The sequence below is a fragment of the Onychostoma macrolepis genome, chromosome 07 (assembly GCF_012432095.1).
Source record: "Onychostoma macrolepis isolate SWU-2019 chromosome 07, ASM1243209v1, whole genome shotgun sequence".
NCBI lineage: Eukaryota > Metazoa > Chordata > Actinopteri > Cypriniformes > Cyprinidae > Onychostoma > Onychostoma macrolepis.
This window is the reverse complement of record NC_081161.1, coordinates 45236903-45259377: the sequence shown is the minus strand read 5'-3', so window position 1 is coordinate 45259377 and position 22475 is coordinate 45236903. Positions and strand designations below refer to the sequence as shown.

At 39.1% G+C, this 22475-nt stretch overlaps 2 protein-coding genes across 2 annotated transcripts; both read left to right on the top strand.

Annotated features, from left to right (window-relative positions):
* si:ch211-63p21.1 (uncharacterized) lies at window positions 1-8928 on the top strand. Its single transcript, XM_058782829.1, has 7 exons — window positions 1-329; window positions 1138-1236; window positions 1310-1396; window positions 3240-3317; window positions 3409-3479; window positions 3844-4015; window positions 4745-8928. The coding sequence occupies exons 2-7, from the start codon at window positions 1165-1167 to the stop codon at window positions 4961-4963; spliced, it is 699 nt and encodes a 232-aa protein (XP_058638812.1). The 5' UTR covers window positions 1-329; window positions 1138-1164; the 3' UTR covers window positions 4964-8928.
* Window positions 8929-10742: 1814 nt separating this feature from the next.
* LOC131543632 (kelch-like protein 13) lies at window positions 10743-22474 on the top strand. Its single transcript, XM_058781170.1, has 4 exons — window positions 10743-14250; window positions 14437-15376; window positions 15465-15635; window positions 19564-22474. Exons 1-4 carry the CDS (start codon window positions 12456-12458, stop codon window positions 20084-20086), a joined length of 3429 nt encoding a protein of 1142 aa, XP_058637153.1. The 5' UTR covers window positions 10743-12455; the 3' UTR covers window positions 20087-22474.
* Window position 22475: the final 1 nt, after the last annotated feature.

Here is a 22475-nt window from a genome sequence, read left to right as displayed (position 1 = left end):
CTGAAGCTGTCATCCTCAAGACAACATTCGATTGGTCCTTCGAAACGCCATACGTCATCTCCGCCCCCTACCACGGGAGCGCGCACGCTCCTTTTCCCTGCTCCGGAATGTTATTTATGGCAGGCGCGCTCCCGCGGACTGCACCGTTATTATTCGACGAGCGACCGACACCGAAACTACAATGTCAAACATTTACAGGACACCGAGCTCCTCCGTGTTCAAGGATCCGTCCTGATTTCTTAATATAGGCCTACGCGCAAAATCTACGAACAATCAGATGATATTTCTGGAAGCAAAAGATTGAGATGATGTATCATCTTTCAGACAAGGTAAGTCAAGAGAGACAGCTTTAAGAAGTTCGCAAACGGCCGCGGTTTCGTTGCGCAGACGATCTGTGCGATTTCCGCGTGCTTATTCCACGCGAAACTCTTAGTTTGTTGTTTGTTTCGCGTGTTTAAAACGACTTTAAATGATTGACAGCACCCGAATGTTTCAGCTACGAAGCGGAGGTGTTGCGAAATATCATTTAAAGTGTCCGCGAAAGAAAATACGGAGAAGAAAATGCGTGCGAAATATCTGCGCGCTTTGAGCGAATAAAATACGTGCGCCTTTATTACGTAACGAGCGCGCGGGGCAGATGCGCGTGGGATTGAGCTGAAATCATCAACCCTTGCTTTCCTTGTAAAAGATGCTTAGAAGAGAACAGTAGATTATACATACATACATATATATATATATATATATATATATATATATATATTTTTTTTATACACGCATTTCTAAACTGAGGTTTCGGTTTAAGACAGCTGTGCAATGCTTCAAAGTGATGCAACCACTTCAAAACACTTGTCACGCACATCACTGTCAGTGCAGTGCTTCACAATTGGATTTGATTTAGAACCAGGACTTAATTATACTGGCCATCAAAAGTCTGAAAGTTCAGAAGTACGATTATTTTGCTATCATTATATTACTTTAATGTTATTTTTTTTTTTTAATTGAATTTTTTATTTAAATTAATTTTTTTTATTGCTATTTGCATTCAGCATGATTTCCCACTGGCTCTGCATATGTACGTTTGAGTGGAAGTGGTTCTGTTGGTGCAGTGTTTCTTTATTTATCCCTCGCCCCGTGTAGGTGGAAGTGTGAGTGAGTCAGGGAGAGATGGAGGTGATTAGAAGAAAAGACTCTGACTCAAACGGCCTCTTCTCAGACAACTCGGACAATGACTGTGAGGTATGAATGCCATTATTGGAAAGGGATAAGTGCCGTTATTGGAGCTGCACATGTTCGCTTTCTCTTTCTGTAGGATATGGGGGCTTGTGGGCAGACGACTGGAGTGTGTTTGTGTGAAAATACCCCCTTTACCACCTTCTGTGATCAGCACCCAAAGGAGGTGAGTGTTTGTATGTGCATATATGTATGATAGTATTTAAAATTTGGGGTCAGTAAGATTTTTTATAAAGAAATTAATACTGTTATTCATCAAGGATGCATTAAATTGATCAAAAGTGACAGTAAAGACATTTATAATGTTATGGAAGAATTCAATTTCAAATAAATGTTGTTCTTTTGAACTTTCTATTCCATCAAAGAAACCTAAAAAATATATATATTCAGCTGTTTTCAATAATAATAATAATTAATGTTTCTTGATCTGCAAATCAGCATATTAGTATGATTTCTGAAGGATCATGTGACACTGAAGACTGGAGTAATGATGATGAAAGTTCAGCTTTGATCACAGGAATAAATTACATTTTACAATATATTCACATTGAAAATGGTTATTTTAAATTGTAAAAATATTTCACAATTTTACTGTTTTTACTATATGTTTAATGAAATAAATGCAGCCTTAATGAGACGAAGAGACTTACATTTACATTTAATCATTTAGCAGACGCTTTTATCCAAAGTATAGCTTATAAATGATGACAATAGAAGCAATCAAACCAACAAAAGAGCAATGACATGCAAGTGCTATGACAAGTCTCGGTTAGCCTAATGCAGTACACATAGCAAGGTTTATATATATATAAAATTTCAAAACTTACCTGAAGTCAGTCAAAGTGAGGTTCCAAAAGCCAGACGCCATAAAAATAAGAACATACCGCTCTATTTTCTAAGTAATTTCATAATTCCCCCAAAACAATTTGAATTCGTCATCACTCACCCTTAAGATGCTCCAAACCATCTAAGACTTTCGTTCATCTTCGAAAGAAAAGCGGAGATATTTTAATGAAATCTTTATGTCCCTCCGATGAAAGACGATTCACCAAAGATGTTCACGTTTCAAAAATTTAATTGCAAAAAAAAAAAAAATTCGCTCTATATAATATAACTGTTTAAATTTAGAGTTCTATTCACATTCAAGGGACATTTGCATGCACATCATATTTGATTTACGAAGCTCGCAGTGCGAGCTCATTATCATACGAACCAATCAGAGCCATTCAATCAGGTTTAGTTAGTGTGTTGTTTGAATTTAAACACAAGTCAACGCAAGATTTAAAAAAAAACATTTTTTTTTAAAGCATTTAAGATTTGATGTTGAAATCCTTGTGGGAATTTCAGTAGTAGCTTATTACAATTAATGTATCATATAATGGACAAAAGCCTAATCAACCAAAGTATAATGTTTTAAGTAAAACTGAATGACATTTTAAACAACATATTTTAAGTATCGCAATGCTTAATAATAGCTGACAAACGTTTGTACATTTTAAATGTTAAAATTTTATTTATTTATTTTTTTTTTCAAAATATTGTACTTTTCCAAATATTAAAATTATAAATACATAACTATTTAAAATATATTGCAGTAGGCCTACACATGGTTATAAAGTACATTAAAAACCCACTAAAAGTGTAATCATTTTGTTACACAAAGTAGACATAAAATATACTTAAAGTAAAAGTAACATAAGTGTGTTTTCTGTAAATACACTAAAACGTCACTAAAAGTTTGCTTAAGTTTAGTATATTCCTTATAACTGAAACTAAGAATATATTTATTAACATAGTATTTCTACTATACTTTTTAGGAATATATTAAAAGTATGCTTGTGTTTAGCATATTCCTTAAAAGTATAACTAAGCATGCATTTATTACCAAAGTACTTCAAGTATACTTTGTGACTTATTTAAAAAAAAATAATAATACAGATAGATCAAAGTAATTGGTTTAAATGAAAGGGTCGTACAGTCCGTCTCATTGTCTCGTTGTCTGTCATCAGGGCTCCAGTGTGAAATGTGTCCAGTGCGGTAAGAACAGACCCATGATCACCAGATACTCAGAGGGTTACGGCACAGAGGTGGGCACAGCGTCCGCACGTCTCTGAATGTACAAGTGCACACGTGTGTGTGTGTGTGTGTGTGTGTTTATACGTGTGACTCATGTTGCAGGAGGAGTGTGTCCAGCCTCATCTTCAGGGAGACAGCGACGCAGACGCAGACATCGAGGACACGGACAGCAGGTGTGTGATTGACCAACGCTATCTCATGACCAATTCGTACATTTTTACGAGGTGGCTAATTGTGTACGAATTCGTACGACCTCATTCGCACGATTTTGTACAATTTGTCTACACCCCAGTGACGGGTAGGTTTAGGGGCAGGGTTAGGTGTAGGTCATTCGTACAAATTCATATGAGTTGTGCAACTTGTAAAATACGTACTATTTAGCAAAAATGGTATGAATTTGTACGAGTGAGGTCGTACGAATTAGCCACCTCGTAAAATATGTATGAATTGCCGTGAGATCGAGCTGGATTGACACGCACGCATGCACTACACCTCGTCCACTTCTTCAGCTCGCTTTCTGCTTTGTGATTCGTTCAGGCTCCAGATTGTGGGTTCCCTGCAGCGAATCAGCTCCCGGAAGAGAAAGCGTCAGCGAATCACGCGACAGGACACAACGGAGAGTGAGGACGATGGTGGGCGGAGCCATAGAACGCACCGCTGGAGTCTACGGCTCAGTCCTCATCGCACACATAACAGGACTATACTGGAGGTGAGTGCTGAATGATATCGCTGAAATACATGTCTTAATTATTGTCTAAAATTAATTTGTAAATGTATTCAAATTTATTATGCGAGAAGTACAATAAATGCAGATAAAATAATCTAGATAAAAATAATGAAGGCATGTTTTTCACTGGTTGTTTTTTACCCAATAAAACTAAAAAAACTGATTTTTATTTACTTGTCCGTACCATTATAAATATACAATATATATATATATATATATTTTTTTTTTTATCATTATTATCCTATTATAGTTTTTATTAATATTTTGATTTTGTTTTTTCCATTTCCATTTTAGTTAGTTTTAGTAATTTTGTTGTTTGGTCTTGTAATTTTTATTAAATGTCTATTTTTTAATTAAATATATTTTTATAATTTTATTTTATTTCAATTTTAGATTTAATAGTTTTAATAGTACTTCAAGGTAACTAAACGAAAATATAAATTTTGCCTTGGTAACTAGTTAAAATGAAGTACGGTTTTATTATTTTTTTTTTTCCTTAAGTTTATCTGTTAACATTTATTTCATTTCAAGTACAGAAAAAAAAAAAAATATTAAAACTAATATATATATATATATATATATATATCACACAGAGACTTGTCTAAGGCAAACGTGTAGTTAAATCAGTATTTTGAGCCAAATGATTACAGACAGTTTGAAAGATCCAGTATTGACTGGATTCCTCTTGATTTAATTGTTTCTGTCTCAAAGGAGAGCATTTCTCAGGTGCGGCCGCTGATAATCTGCCGCTGTGCAGCACGAGAGACTCAAACAGCCACGGACGACAAACCCAACAGTGGAAAATGGTCCCTGACAGTGTTTCCTGTCCCTCTTTCTGTCCCTGTGTCCTGTTATCTGCTCATCGTCCCTCTCTCTATATCCATTATCATCGTTCTCGTGTCATTCCTCCTACCGCTCACAGATACTTGACATTGCCTAAAAATATCACTGTATAACCCTCTTCACTATGAATCAATTCATTTCTTTTTAGTTGTGTCTACATGTACAGTGTATTAGACCCTTTTATACAGTGTTATCTATAGAAGCCTGTTTTTGCCACGTGAGGAAAATGCTTTGGTAAATCATTATGAGATAAAAAGGTAAAAGTTGTGACACATTATGTAATGAGATAAAAAGTCATAATTGTGACACACCAAGTCACAATTATGATCAAATTTTGCAAAAATTATGACTTAAGTCAGCGTTTCCCAATCCCAGTCCTCGCCACCCCCCCCTGCATATTTTGCATGTCTGTCTTAGTTAACACACCTGATTCAGATAACTAGCTGGTTAGAAGTGAGCTCCGTGCATGAACTGTGTTCCGATTGACATGATCCCTACACGGTGTTCATTGCTCCCTACTCCCTGAGCAGGGAAATCCGTTTAAGTCTTCTTCACTTCGGAACATTAATTCATGTATTTTCGCTTCGCCGCTACCTGCAGCGACTTCACACACAGACGAGAGGACATCATATAGCTCTGTAAATAAATACAATTTAGATTCACGTCTTGCACACTTTAATGCCCTTTGAATGGAATACACTCGCTTCGAACTGGAATCATGGCGGAATATCTGGTGATATCCACTTCGCAGGGCACTTACGGTCGAACAGAACAAACGTTGTATGTGATAAGAGATACATACGAAATATGCAAAGCGGAGGGGTGGGGGTGGGGGCGAGGACTGGGATTGGGAAACGCTGATTTATGAGATAAGCTCAAAATTGTGACACTAACCCCCGGTTTCACAGATCACGGTTAATCTTAGACTAAAATGTAAGTCTTAGCTGTTTCAACTGAAATAAACTTGCACTGACTGATCTTAAAATATATCAGTGCCTTTGTTTTGTCTCAAAATCCACCCCAGTAATGTTTTTTTTTTTTCTAAGCATGTTTATATAAATTACTTAAATGTCCTAATTGAACTATGGCCTAATCCTGGTTTAGTCTAAACCCTGTCTGTGAAACCGGGCCTATGTCATAATGAGATAAACCTCATAATTGTGACACACTAAGTCATAATATGAGATAAAAAGTCGAAATTGATACACCAAGTCACAATGGAAATAAATGAGATGAAAAGCCAAAATTATAATATATTAAGTCACATTTCTGCGATAAAAGTCAACATTTATGTCATACTAAGTCATAATTATGAGATAAAAAGCAAAATGTGGAACACCAAGTCATAATTATGACACAAAAAGTTAAGTAATAATTGAGATAAACATTTCAAATATAATGACAAAAATCATTATGACATACTAAGTCATTATACAATAAGTCAAAATGATGATGTACTGAGTCACATTTATGAAATAAAAAGTCAAAAGTATGACACAAATCATGAGATAAAACTCGAAATTATGAGATAAAAAAATCATTATTTCTTTCAGAATTATGGCTTAGTATGGCATAATTTTAACTTTTTATGTCATAATTGTGACATTATCTTATGTGGTGTTAATGGGCTCCTGTAGCTGTTGGACACCAAAGATATTCAGTTTATTGACAGAAATCGCATTTGGATGCACAACATGATCAGGGGTGTAAAATTAGAGCGATACTGTACTTAAGTGAGGGAATACAGTGTCAAAATGTCATTTCCACATTTAATTGTGTTTAAACAAAGTTATAATTTTTTAACTAAGGCATCTCTTTGCAAAGACCAATGACTGCAATTGTGTTCAATTACATTTCACATTGAAATGGATGTCATTGGTTGTTCATAAAAAGCACGAGATAGAGCTCAATTTGATTGGCTTAGCAGCTTAGTAAGATAAAAACGCTATAGGCTTATATTTTTATATAATAGGAAATATTTCAATAATAATGTACTTGGTTCTTTGAAATGTGGAGCAGTTTCTCCCTTTCAAAAAAGCAATTTCAAAATCACTCAAGCAAAGAACGTATTCCCAAATTAATACTTAAGTATATTAATGAAGTGTAATGAAGTACTTTAACACTCCTGCATGTACTGCTTGAAACGTTGTGTGATTAATCAGATTTCAATATAAATGCTTTTCTTTTTGCAGTGTTTAAAGTCGACATGAAATGCATTCACAATCGGTTTTACTTCTTAGAGCAGGACTTGATTTTATTCATCACAGTTTGATGTGATGGTGTAAAGTGGGCATTTAGTGAGTTTGAAGAGGTTTTTTTTTTGACCTGGAACGTGAAGGATGAAGGTCATGTTCACCCTCATCTGCTATTATTGCCGTGACCTTTAGTACATTAACCAGCACTAAATGACTTCAAAAAGATTTTAGAAAGCAGCTGAATAGCTATTTGACAGCCTTGACATCAAGTGCAAAAGAAAGTCATTTTAGCCACAAAGAAAGTTCAATGAAAGATAAAACCATGGACAATAAGATGAGGAACATTTATGAGGAAAGTGGCTTTCATGTTGACTTGAACATCAGTAAAAGCAGCTCAGATCCGCATCACCATGAAGTGAATCACTCCTCGTGTCTGTTGAACCTCTGCACTGTCTCTCAGTGTCATCAGAAATAGAGCTGTTATCTAATTCTTCATGCTGTGTGTGTGTGTGTGGGAGAGAAGCACATCGTGGCCAAAGGCCCACCGCCACATGTGGGCTGAATCTATGCAAGCGTCAATCTTTTGACAAACTCTTTTTGGTGTAAATAAGCTCGTAAGAGTTTTCATTCCTCTTTCATCTGTTCCTGACTCTTCATCGTGTCGCTCATGGATTTGTTCTCTGTGGAAAGGGCTGTTGTTTGTCTCACGCTGGCTCACTGTAAAGGCGACTGCAGTATTTCAGTCAGTGACTCATTTGAACTGACTCCAGACGCAATATTCACAGACAGAAGCACAAGCGTGAAGCCCAATTTATACTTCTGCGTCGGACCTACGCCGTAGCCTCTATGCCGTAAGCTGTGCGTCGGTTTTCATTTATACTTCTGCGTCGTCGTCTGTGTCGACGTGCAGTACACATGCAGACTGATAGTCCGCAGTGTACACAGGCATGTTGCTTGTGAACCCGCAGTACCACGGCAAAAGCCGAAGAAGAAGCAGCTCATCGGAGAAGCATTATAACTGTGATGGCAGCAAATAAATATCAAATCATTAAATCATTATTTAAAACAACAAAAAGGGGGACAACAACGGAACAGGAGAAGATGGCATTCTTTCAATCTCCACAAGGACGTGTACCACGGCAGATCAACATTGTTTGTCACGGACCACTACTGATGCATAATTCTATAGTATAATAAATGATAAGACACTTGTTCTTTGCTTTGTTTTATTTTAAATAAGAAGGTGTGACATTAAACTATATTACATTGCTCATAAACGCACACAAAACTCAAGTGCATATGGAGGGAAGGGTTCTAGCAGACCAATTACAGCGATTGCGGTCCGCATAGAATTGACGCGCTGTTACATTTTTGGAGAGGTGCACGTCAGGTACGGCGTAGGTTACGGCGTAGGTTACAGCGCAGGCCTATGCGTCTCTGCGTAGGCTACGGCGTAGGATCGACGCAGAAGTATAAATTGGGCTTGAGTCAGGTCAGATGAGTTCAGACAAACGTTTCCCATAATCCCTCATTAATAGTTCATTAGTTGAGTGTGAACATTCACAATTTTACCAATTTATCAGCTGCATGTTTATGAGTGTTTTTGTCACAACAACAAACAACTAATACTCTGCATCTGTTCCTCATTCCAGCTTATTTTGGATGCCACATTTATTTATATTTGCTTAATGCATATTTTCCTTTTTATTTTATGTATTTTTCCCTGTGAAAATGGTATTGTAAAAGGAGTCTGTCTAGATTGTAAGAGAATTAAAATTATAGTTTGACAGAAAGTCTGTGTCTCATTTTCTCTTAAAAACAATTATTTAATAATTTTGCATGTCATATTTCCACATAAAACTGAAATAATCTAGAAATTATAGTTTGCTTATGAGAAAATGAAGCCGATATTTTTTGCATTGTCATTAAAATAATTTATATATATAGTCATGGCCAAAAATATTGGCACCCTTGGTAAATATGATCAAAGAAGGCTGTGAAAATTAATCTGCATTGTTAATCCTTTTGATCTTTTATTTAAAAAAATAAAAAATAAAAATCTAACCTTTCACTGGATAATAAGAATGTAAAATGGGGGAAAATATCATTATGAACTAAATGTTTTTCTCAAATACATGTTGGACACAATTATTGGCACCCCTAGAAATTCTTATGAGTAAAATATCTCTGAAGTATATTCACATTCATATTCACAACTGTGAGGGAACATGATATTATCCAGCCATGGCTTCCTGTTTCACAGAAATATAAATAGGAGGGAAAACAAAACCCAAATTCCCTTAATCATCCATCGCAATGAGAAAAACCAAAGAATATATTTCTGATGTGCAGCAAATTATAATTGAGCTTCACAAATTAGTGAAGTGGCTTTAAGAAAAGATTTCCACCATCAGGACAATAATTAATAATTTCCAATCAACATAAAATGTTATGAATCTGCCTGGAAGAGGACGTGTGTCTATATCGTCCTAATGCACGGTGAGAAGGAGAGTTTGAGTGGCTAAAGACTCTCCAAGGACCACAGCTGGAGAATTGCAGAAAATAGTTGAGTCTTGGGGTCAGAAAACCTTTAAAAACATTGTCAAACAGCACCTACATCAGCACATGTTGTTTGGGAGGGTTTCAAGAATAATTCTCCTCGCTCATCCAAAAACAAACTCCAGCATATTCAGTTATCAGACACGACTGGATCTTCAAATGGAACTGGCTTCTATGGTCAGATGACACTAAAAAATGAGTTTTTAGCACCAAACACTCAAGATGGGTTTGGTGAACACAGGGATAAAAAGTACCCCATGTGTACAATGAAATATACTGCTGTATTTTTGATGTTGTGGGCCTATATTTCTGCTGGAGGTCCTGGACATCTTGTTTAGACACATGGCATCATGGATTCTATCAAATACCAGCAGGTAAAAAATCAATAAGAGACTGACTCTGTTAGAAATCTTATAATGGGCCATGTTTGGATCTTCCAACCGTACAATAATCCAAACACAAACCTCAAAAACAACACAAAAATGGGTCACTGAGCACAAAACCAGGCTTCTGCTGGCCATTCCAGTCCTCTGACCTGAACCCTGTAGAAAATGAGTGAACTGAAGAGAAGAAGCACCGTAATGAAGCTGGGAATCTAAAGGGTCTGGAGTGATTCTGGATGAAGGAATGGTCTCTTGATCTCTTGTCAGGTGTTCTCTAACCTCATCAGGCATTATAGGAGAACATTTAGAGCTGTTAAACTGGCAAATGGAGGTTTCAAAAAGTATTGAATAAAAGGGTGCCGTTAATTGTGGCCAATGTGTATTAGAGAAAAACATTTAGTTCATAATCATATTTTCCCCCATTTTAAATTCTTATTATCCAATGAAAGGTTAGATTTTTTTTTTTTTAATAAAAGATCAAAAGGATTAACAATGCAGATTAATTTTCACAGCCTTCTTTGATCATATTTACCAAGGGTGCTGATATTTCTGGCCATGACTGTATACTGTATATAATTTGTACTTTCCCTTGATATAATCTGATATAAACAAACAAGCTCAGCTTTTAGTGCCTAACATAAAATTACGGATGTATAATGAAACACAACTGTATTTTCTCTGTTTGTATTTATTTATTTATTTATTTGTTGATTTAAGCACATAGTCCACTCATGGTCTGTAGGTGTTTCTATGGCTTTGGAAGAGGTTTGTTTGTCATTAAATATATGAGCACTCATCCTTGCACTGAGAGCGAGAGAGAATGAATCACTCAAGTGCTGCTGTACATTACAGAACAGGAAGGACGTGTCCTCAGGGCTGCGAGACTGACAGGTCTCTGGGCCAATAGTAAGGTCATTATGAGCTTGACAAATCAAAGAAAAAAATTGTCCCATTCATCCTCTAAATACTTCTTGTTGTTTGTTTTACCATTGAAAATCTCTTCAATACATGCCATTTGCCTTCTAGGTGAAGTTTAAGCGTGGCTCCAATATCCAGATACTTTTTGGGTGTTAATACATTAATTAGTCAGGCATTGATAGAGTCTTAGCATGAGCATGTTCTCTCTGTCTGTCTCTCTGTGGCCTCTTGGCATCTCCGGCAGGTTTCCAGTCCAAGGCCGCCAGTGACATTTGTAGCTCTGTTTGTATCTCTTAAAGCACCGCAGGTTTCCATCTGCTGTCTCGCGCATTCATGCTTCCCAAACATAGACAGACAAAGACACTGAGAAACCTAATGTACACATGTGCCGGGCTATATCTGCATGTGTGTATATTAGAAGAATATAGACAGGCTATAACAGTTTGTATTATTATTCTTTATATGCCTCAATAAATTTAGGATAAAAAGTTATTTTAACTTCATTAAAATATCTCAATGTAACAATGTTTGTGTATATTCAAACAGGACTGACATGTAGTTTTAAAGTATTAAAACAAACAGAAAAGCAACCAGATCATTTTGTCATAGACAAATCTAATTACAAAAGCACTACACAACAACAACAACAAATATAAAGTGTATACATTGCTTGCTTCTATCTGCTCTTGGCTCCTTGACCCAGATAACATTCCCAGGCTGTGGAGGAGAAACACGATTCTACTGACACGGTCAGAATCTAATGCCTCAAGGCATCACATGCTCCAAAGTTTCCTATGGGCCAGAACTGTGCCAGAGACGGAGTCAAGAGTAGGACCACAGAGAAGTTACACTTTTAAAATGATCCCAGCACAGTCTTGAGTTAGTGGAAAGGTCCAGGATCAGTACAAAAGGTCACTTCTTTTATGATGTTTTCTGTGGTGTGTGACTAAGTGCTGTGGATTTCAGAACAATGAAGCAAAAGTAGCATTTACTAAGTCGAAAGTCAACACAAAATTTATTTTACAGCCTATTTTACTCTTTTGAGTAACCAAACCAAGCTGAAAAATAAGATACCTCATCTTAAAAGGAATGGCAGACCAACATTTTTTTTTTTTTTGGCAATAAAATGCACTGACAAATTGTGTGCAATTAGACTATCAGATAACGCAATCCTCAAATCCATGTTGAAACAACTTGATTTCATAAACACATACAAGTCATACAAACAGACAGTTGTGCAATACAGTTTATTAATCAGTACCAGACACTCATAAATATATAACACAACTGGATTAAGCAGCAGGTCATTCTTAGATGGCTTGAGATGTGATCTTATTGAATGCTTGAGGTAAAAATAGTGTTATGTTTTGTGTGACCTCATGATCTATTTTTCATACCAGACTACAGTACAAGATCCCACATCAACAGAGAGATTCAACACAAGTTAGGAAACAGATTTGATAGAACTTGTCCTGGTTTTTGAACACAAGGAAAATTCTTTCAGGACAATAAACTGAAGTCACAATGGCAATAGATCAGCAGTGTCTTCAGAAAGAGTGGAAAGGTTTGTGGAGATCAAGAGAGGATGAAAATTCGAGCAGCAAAACTGGATGGATGGATGTGAGTGAAGAACAGGAGGGTGAAGAGAATCCAGGGGAGGAAGATGAGCGGACAGAAGAAGAGGATCGAAAGGAGCAGCAAGTAAAGGCATGGGAAAGTGAGAAGACTGTTGATGACGATGAAGGATGTAGTGTTAGTTTTCCTTTTACGCCTGCAAACAGTGATAGTGGTTTTGCTATGTGTAATGATAAAGCCAGTGATGGAGAGGATGTCGATACATATGACAACAACAATAACACTGATGCAGAATGCAGTAATAGTTTTCCTGTTACTAATAGTGATAACTCAGTGGATGTGTTTACAAATGATGCTAGTGATGATGCTGATAAATATGATGATAAAGAATATAATGTTAGTTTTCCTGCTGCATCTGCAAACAGTGATGGTTTAAGTGCTGCATGCACAGATAATGAAAAGGCTGGTCATGAAGATGATGATAAACATGATGGCAAAAATACTCATGAAGCATATAGTAAATGTCCTCCTGTAGCATTTGCAAATAGTGACAGGTTAGTCGCTTCAACTATAAGTAATGATAAAACCAGTGATGAAGAGGATGGCAATGACCATGACAACAATGGATTTAGTATTAGTTTTACTGTTACTTCTGCAAATGGTGATGGTTTAATTGCCGCATGCACAAATAATGATAAAGAGGATGTGGATAAAAAAGATGACAAAAATAACAATGACGAACATAATAATAGTTCACCTGTTATGTCCACAAACAGTGAAGGTTTAGTTGCTTCACTTAGAAATAATGATGAAGTCAATGATGACAAGAGTGAATATAATATACATGTTGACATTAACGGCAATGAAGAATATATTAGGAGTTTACCTGCTACTTCTGCAAATGGTGACAGTTCTGTTGCCATGTTTGCACAAAATGATGAAAGCACTGATAACGATTATGGTAAATACGACAAAGAAAATGAAAATGACTGTTTTACTACTGCCTCCATCAGTACCGATGACATTGGTGTTTCAGAAAAAGACTTACCATTTGGAGGTTTAACATTTAGAGATGAAGAGCAGCACATGGCAGACTCCAGCTCTGAACAGGAAGCGATAAATCAAGAGTTAGAGGAGGAGGATGAAGAAGAAGATGATGAATATGATGAAAGTGGCAGTTTTGAAGATTCTGAAGATGAGGATTGCAACATGTATCCTAAGAAGCTATACTCTGATCCAGCTTACCCAGGAGTGGTCTTCCAGGCTCTTGAGAACATGATGTTGTATTCGGTCCTCACTGACTTGACACTCTTCACAGAGGATGGATACCAATTCCAGGTTCATTCCTTTGTCTTGGCTGCGGTCAGTTACCTTATTCAGACAAGACTCAGAGAGAAGCCCAAACAAGAGCAGTGTATCTCATTGTATATGGGTCCTGAGGTTCATGGTTCAGGATTGGCAGCAGTGGTGGAGTTCGCCTATACGGGGAACATCAGCATTCTGAACAAAGGCAACATGAAATGGATTCGGTCTGCAGCTGTCAGCCTGGAAGCTCTGAGAATTCTAGAACTCTGTAAAGATGAGGAAGAAAGAGAGGAGGATGAGGCAAGAGGAAAGAAAGTGGACAGAAAAGAGATTTCTGCTGAGGAACATATGAAAATTAGTCTTCTGCAAATCAGAAAGATGTGGACACAGAGAATGGGATGTGACGTGGAGCTTGAAGCAGAGGAAAGAGTGTTTCATGGTAAGAGATTAAGGAATATGGCAAAAGTGTGAGTTTCCTAAGCATGAAGCTAAATGCTCCCTTCATTTCTTATACTTTTATACTTCTCTAACTTTAGTATTAATTTCATGGCCTCTGTATTTGCAAAACTGCTTTATGTATGTATGTGTGATTTATAAGTTTTATGTATATCCCGCCTTCATGAAGCTCACCGGGCGCTCCTGGCTGCCTGCAGCGACTATTTCAGAGGCATGTTTACCAGCGGTATGAAGGAAAGCCGACAGGAATCAGTGTCTCTGCTGTTAGTCGGGGCCGCCGAGTTTGAAGCCCTCCTGCACTACACCTACAGCGGGGCTCTTGCTCTCGGATGGGGCTGCGTGTTTGATCTCACCTGTACATCTCTGCAATTACAGTTCCAGACTGCCTTCTCACTGTGCCTTAACTTCCTGCAACAAGAAATAGATGCTTACAGCTGCCTAGACGTAGCATCTTTCGCACAGGCCTATGGGATGGCGGACTTACTTGCACTGGCCGATGACTTTGTCTTGAGGCACTTTCAAGACGTGTCCATCACTCCAAAGTTCCAAGATCTTCCTGTAGAGAAACTGAAAAAGTACCTTCAAAGTGATTCTCTCTGTGTTCCCTCGGAGTTGCCCGTGTTCAAAGCAGTCATGTGTTGGATCGAAGCCTTTCCCAGAAAGCGGGTCAAACTTGCCAGGGAGCTGATGGGAACCATACAGTTTCCCCTCATGACCTTTAAGGAGTTCAAAGAAGTGAAGTCCATAACATCTTGGCCGAGAATTGGTGCCAAAAGACTATACGATTCTCTCTTTGAGGAGTTCTGTTCCAGTTCTTCAGATGTTCAGTCAACTTTCAGGGCCTATATGCCTAAGGACACTCTAGTCCTTGTTGGGGGTGAGAGGATGACTGATAATTTTGACAAACGTAGACCCTGTATGGACATGTGGTTTAGCAATTCCTTGCAGAACCACGTTGGATTGGTGAAGAAAGTAGAGTGGAGAATGCTGGGAACTTTACCTGAGAAACCAAGATTCAGTCATGGAGTTGGGGTAATGAGGGGCAAGCTTTACGTAGTTGGCGGACGGCATTATTACGGCAAAACTGATACCATGAATTGCACCTACAGGTAAGATGTAACATGAGGACTCATCTATCTGACCTTGTCCAGGTTTGCACTCTTACACTGTTGTTCTCCTATTCAATATGTAATCTAGGTACGATCCCATCCAAAATGTTTGGCAAAGGTTGGCGGATATGCATGAGGCAAGAAGCAGCTTCACTCTAGTGGTCCTGAATGGTAAACTATATGCTATTGGTGGAGAGAGAGACTCAGAGGTCAATATGGAGAGTGTGGAGGTTTACTGCCCCAACACAAATTCTTGGAGGTTAGTACAGTAAATGAGTACCACAGGAAATACATTTGTAATTTCAGGAAGAATCTAAAAGGCATGATTCTAGATCAACATCAGCTGTTCTTCCTGGAACAATGTTCTAAAACATAATCACAGGCCTGAAACTACCCACATGTCTGAATGTTGTTTAAGACCCAAACCTCAAATCAAACCCTTACCCTAAACTTTTATTTGTTTATGGACCTTTGTCAGATTAGGCACCATATGTTTTTGTTCAAATGAAAACCATGTTGTAAGGGATGGACTTAGAGTCCGTTCAGTGGGTTGTATGTCTAATTTATAGGTCTAATGTATGTCTAATTTTCATGGCAGCTTTTCAAGTGTTTTGTGTCACCAGGAAATGTTCTGATAAGATGTTATATTGTGTCAGCTCAATAACTGACAGCAAAGTAGTAACATTATGACCCATTGGACAGACTGTATGTCTATCCTTCATAACATGAAGTTGTCATTGGCATCTACCCTAAGCAAGGTCCAGAGGAATGTTGCTCCAGGACAAACAATGTTGATTTCGAGTTGATGTCCTACTTGGCTAAGTCATTTATCTTCACAGAACATATAGCAAATAAGTGTTGTCAAAAGTACTGACTTCAGTACCAGTCGGTCATATGATGATGCTAAAAAGAACATTATTTGGTGTATTTGGTGTAATGCAATGTATTTACGTGGTTCGAGGTTCAAAAAACATTATTTTCCACATGCTGTACATTATTGTTGCTCCTCTATGCTCTGCCTTTCTGAAACGCGCCACTTTTTACAAAGCTCATCATTCTGAGAATGAGGTGTGCTCTGATTGGCCAGCTATCCAGTGCGTTGTGACTGGCCAAATACCTCAAGCGTGTGACGGAAATGTTATGCCCCTTACCATGACTAAAACAATAAAACCCACTATAAACGAGGCATTTGTTGCATTTGTTGCATTACTAATTGTAATGACTCATACGGTCTTTTTACGCGTTGCGCCACGCCACGTAAACATAACACCATGTCTGCATTTGTGATCGCAGAAATGCCAAACAAGCGCTACTCTATACTGCTCAAAACTCGGGTTTGAATAGTCAGTAGCAAATTCTTTGAATATCAAAACATACTTACAGGCTGTGAGTCAGAAGCACCAGACTGTCCTTGCGATGTTGGAATTGCCCCACTTTATAGTGTTCATAGCCATTCATAGTGTTTACATTGTAGGCTACTCTCTCAAGAAATAGTCCTCCGTAAAATGTGCTGCACACACTCGAATATTTGCGTTGTACTGTTCTGGAACAGTGTTGTAAATATAACTTAACCACTGATTTCTAGTTGTGTACTCATTTGGAAGGCCAAACAAGGTACTTTCACTTTCACAACGAAACACACAGTGTCTCCACGACATGGCGGCGGCAGCAACAATACTACAGCGAGAATAAAAGTTGCGCCTTCTTTCACTGCGTATACATTTGGACGGTGTTATGCAAATCTTCCCACACCGTGATGTAGACATGTGGGGGTGTGTTTGAATGAGCTGTTTTAGGAAGGCGTGGCAGAGTCTTAACTTTTATAAAGAATATCTCTTTGGGTTTGAGACTTTAATCTTTGCAACTTTACAGATCTTATATATGCACAAATAGCTTGTAACTGTCAGTCCTCTGTCGTGTGTGTCATGTGTTCCTGACTCTTGTTTCCATATTTGGTCATGTTCCTGTCCTTGTACAGTGTGATTATTAGTTAAGTCTTGTCCAGCTGTGTTTTAGTAATTATGTCTAATTATCATGTGTATTTAGTTCCTGCCTGTTTAGTTAGATTTGGTCTGGTCTACTCATTATTCCCGGTGTTCCTGTGTGTCTGCCCTACCTTGCCTTGTCTTGCCCTGTCTGTTTTGGATTCATTAAAGACTGTATTTTGAGTTACCCTCGTCTCCTCGTTCCTCCCTGCTGTGTGCACCGTGACAGAAGACCAGACCTACAACGTAAGCGACGCCCCTTCACCTCGTTTTGTTTTTCGTTTTTGAAAATCTTTTGTTTTGTTCCTGTTTTGTTTGTGTCTGTACCGCGGCAAGGAAGTCGCCGCTCATCATCTCACTGCAAGTCGTCGTGGGAGTTCAGCGGGATCGTCGTGAGTGCCGCGAATCCGTTGGCTGCGAGCCCCTCCAGTCTGCCGCCGTTCGCGGGAGATCGACACCGCCGTCTGCGGCTCACCCTATCCCGCATGGAGTGCATGTGTCAAGCCCGCCGGCCGCCGCTGAGCACGGTGCCATGGACCCAGTTCCCCAGTTTCGGCCAGAAGTGCCATTCCCTGGATCCAGTTCCCCAGTCTCGGCCAGGAGTGCCGTTCCTAGTTCCCGTGGATCCAGTCCACACATCACGTCTCGGAGTGCCGTGCAATGTCCCATAAGTCATGGTTTTTAAGTCTTGTCGTGCCCACAGGAGCAGTTTTAATCCCAGTCATGTCTTGTCTTGTCTTGTCCTGTCCATGGAGACTCGTCGAAGGCCACTCCTGTCGCGGAAGTGGAGGCGGTTGCTGATGGACCCTGTGAGGGCCTCTGACTCCTTGTCATGCCCAGAAGAAGCCTCAGCTTCCAAGCTAGCCCATGGATATTTGGGAAGGGGAGGGGGGAGGGGGGGAAGGGTTCTGGCTGTAGGGGTTGGGCCAAGGAGACCGAGGCCAATGCCCCGAAGAAGATCCTGCCATGGCCTCCTGAGCTCCCTGCACCGCCATGGCCGCCAGAGCCCCCAGCTCCGCCATGGCCTCCGATCTGTCTGTTCCGCCCACCCCCCCTCCCCGGTGGTACTGTTATGGCGCGGGATGCGCCTCCAGGGAGGGGGGAGTCATGTCAGTCCTCTGTCGTGTGTCATGTGTTCCCGCCTCTTGTTTCCATATTTGGTCATGTTCCTGTCCTTGTTCAGTGGGATTATTAGTTAAGTCTTGTCTAGCTGTGTTTTAGTAATTATGTCTAATTATCATGTGTATTTAGTTCCTGCCTGTTTAGTTAGATTTGGTCTGGTCTACTCGTTATTCCCGGTGTTCCTGTGTGTCTGCCCTGCCCTGCCTTGCCTTGTCGTGCCCTGTCTGTTTTGGATTCATTAAAGTAACTGTATTTTGAGTTATCCTCGTCTCCTTGTTCCTCCCTGCTGTGTGTACCATGACAGTAACACTCCAAAGACAAATGAAAACATGAAATCGCATCATATGACCTCTTTAAAAAATGTGTTGATACCAGCATTTCCCGTGAGCATTTTGAATGCTGTTGAGTGGATTCTTAAACGCCTCTGGTTGTCCATTGTGTTCATGTGCCATTGTGTTTTCAACACCCTGTTGAAAAAAAAAACAAACAAAAAAACATAATATGCTGGTTAGGTATGTTTTGATGCATGGCTGCTGATTTGAGCTGGTTTAAGCTGGTCCTTTGCAGGTCATGTGCTGGTCCTAAGCAACAAGCTCCTGCTCAGGACCAGCTGATAACCAGCTCACGACAAGCTAAGAATTAGCTTAAACCAGCTCAAACCAGCAGCCATGCTTCAAAGGATACCCAACCAGGATATGCAGGCTTTTTCAACAGGGCAGATATGTCTGTGATTGGCTACAATAATCATCACTTCATGCTCTTCACCGAGCTCTTACACAGATACACATGGGAGCGTTTGAAAGCCATGTCCATCAGTTGATCCATCAGCGAATCCCTAATATGTATGCTCATAGATGGATCCTCTGACCAATGGTGCTCAAAACGCTTGCGAGAAATGCTGGTATTATCACATTTTTTTACATTTCAGTTCCGACTGGTACTGAAGTCGGTACTTTTGACAACACTATTGCAAATGTACTGTGCAAGTCAAACTGTTCCTAAAACCTATTGAGAACCATTCAAAGTGAGTGTTGTTGTCCTCCATTTAAAGGCTTCCTTTTTAATTCTCTCCTACTTCAGTTTTGTCCACCCATTAGGCTATGCTCTATGCGGTCACGCGGCCAGTGTGTGGAACGGCACAATCTTCCTATCAGGAGGCTTTAACAGTCAATACCAGTGCCTGTCGTCTATGACCCTTTACCATCCTGAACGAGGATCCACTTACCTGGCTGAAATGACACATGATAGAGCCCTGCACTGCATGGAGACCCTAGGTGACTGTTTATACGTGGCTGGAGGGGTTTCATGCGAAGCTGATGGCTATCTGGTAGATCAATTAGCCTGTGAGGTCTATGACCCTGTGGCCAACTCCTGGAGTGCCATTATGCCATTCCCAGTGCCACATGTTGGGTCAGCATCAGCGGTCTTAGAGGGGAAGGTCTACATTATCGGAGGCCACTGCCAGGAGGACTACAGTGATACCAAAACAGTGCACCGCTATGATCCTGCAACAGAACGCTGGGAAAACATGAGTGTGACACCAGGCCCGAATACATACATAGCTGCCTGTGTGCTGCCCATACCAGCTCATCGTAGACAATAAGAGGGGGATATCTTCAATAAAATGCATTGTTGCATTGTGCATTATCTCCACCTCATGGCAAGATTAAAAAAAAAAAAAAAAAGTTCAGCTTGAGGCAAAAGAAAAATTATTTGAACAGGTGGTTCACAATATATATACAGTATATACTATAAAGTGCGTTATTGTCAACATGATTTTCATTTTTACAAATTGGAGATTAAACTTACTTTCTCTGTGTCACAAATACGCTCAACCAAGCTTTGTTTTTATTTAACCCATAATATTTTGTAGGGAGCGAATTTATTTCCAAATAAAATTAATTCTGAGGCCAAAACTCAGGAACTCTCCCAAAGACAGATGCCATGCAATAAAGCCATGAAACTAATCTGGAGAAGAGATCTCCAAAGACAACAAAAGATATTCAAAGAGAACAAACAACACCACCCTGACCAAACTTATCTCCTTGACCATTTACGACCATCTCTGCCCTCTCTGTCTCTCCTCCCTCACTCTTCTTCCCCAAAAGCAAGAATATCCATATGCCACAAGTGTCATATTTTGTCAGTGTTGTTTTTTCCCCTTCATGTTTGGTATCATTTTAAAGGTCTCTGTGCGATGGGTAAATTGGTCTCAATTTCATAGCAGTCACTTATATTATGAGAAATATTGAAAACCTTAGTGAATTCTGTATTTCTGTTGTAGGCGGTCTCCTTTCAAAATCTGATAAACATTGCTCTACAGGTGTGACCATTTGGGGCACGGGAGCAGCTCCTACAGAGGCTTCTCATTCCCCATACACAGATGTAATCTGTTTTGGGGCCAAGAATAAATGTTTATGGGCCTATTGTTCTGGTAGTATTTAAGGGAAAGTTGCAAATCAGTCATTGCGATTCTGTAGCCAGATCAGCCCGTAGTGTGGAGTGTATTTCATATGCTCCATTCTATGTATTTTCTTGAAGTCAAGTATACATTTTTACTCTTAGATTCATCTTTGAACAACTGATGTTATGTATTTCCTTATTTTTGAATTGGCTTCTTATTATGTAACTGGCACGGCACATTTACCTGACTAATAAGAAATTGTTATATTTGATTTATTCTGATCTCTTCTGAAATCATTTTTTTAAGCAGGTTAATGTGTATTTCCGCAAATCTGCGTTCAGGACAGATCATACCAAAGCACCAATGGATGAACCATGGGGAACGCCATGAGGGAGACTTTGGATTTCTGACTGTCACTGGCTTAACACGGTGTACCTCTCGTGGTTATAGGAAAAAAAAATACACTTTTTGTTATGAGTATGCAGGCGCTTAAAGGTATTATAACCACTCTGCACCCTTTGAGTAAGTTTAGAACTGACGAGTTTGTGTCTGTGCGTTCACTGTTGGACGAGTGAATTGCTAAGCGACAGGGGCGGACTTAGTGATTTGGGGGCCCTAAGCAAATTTTGGGTATGGGGCCCCAACACAATTACTTTATGCTCTTTTACGCCTATAGCTATAACTAGTTTATTTAACCCTTCACAACTTAAGTAAATAATTAGTCAACCTGATGCTGTTCTAAAGCCATATTACCTTTTTTTTTCGGATCACAAAAGAAGACATTATAAAAAAAAAAAAATTCTTGTACTTGTCATTTAATGAATTGTAAACGTCTTCAATCTTTTTAAAAAGGATTCAAATGTCATAATTATCCCATGCAACTCGTTCTGTATTCCAAGTGCTCTGAAGGCATCCGGTAGGGTTTGCTGAGAAACAAATCGAAAATGTAATCTATTATTAAGTGAAAATCTCCGGTCATATGGCATTCGTGCATTTATACGAGTGTGCGGCAGTTTGCACCGGCGCGCATAGGAAAAGCACACAAGTGAGTCATTTTGAAACATCATGATAAATAAAATCAAGACACAAAACATTATACTTTCTTCTCTGAGGTTAATATATTTGTTCTGAGACAGTCAGACAGTATTATGCAGCTTAGAATGCCCACAAAGAGTGCTAATGGGCCTACTAAAAGCTGTCACTCACTTCAAATATTTGCGATCTCACGGCGTTCCGTTAATAAGCTATCTGCACAATAAATCTCTTATTATAACAATGTGTAGATACGATGTAAATGAGAGGATTCGCAAGCTTGCAGAACTCAGGACCTGACAAAAACTCAGCGTTTTGAGTGGTGAGTGAACATTTGATGCTCTCCATAACACAAATACACACTGGAGTGTTTGCCAAACATGTTTCACCAATATCAGATGGGGCCCCCCTGATTCCCTGGGGCCCTAAGCGGCCACTTTCCTCGCTTATTGGTTAAGTCCGCCCCTGCTAAGCGATACCTGGTCCCTAATGAACGAAGAATTGAAAGTATGGGATTTTCAGAATAATCAAATATCTAAATTAATACAATCGATGT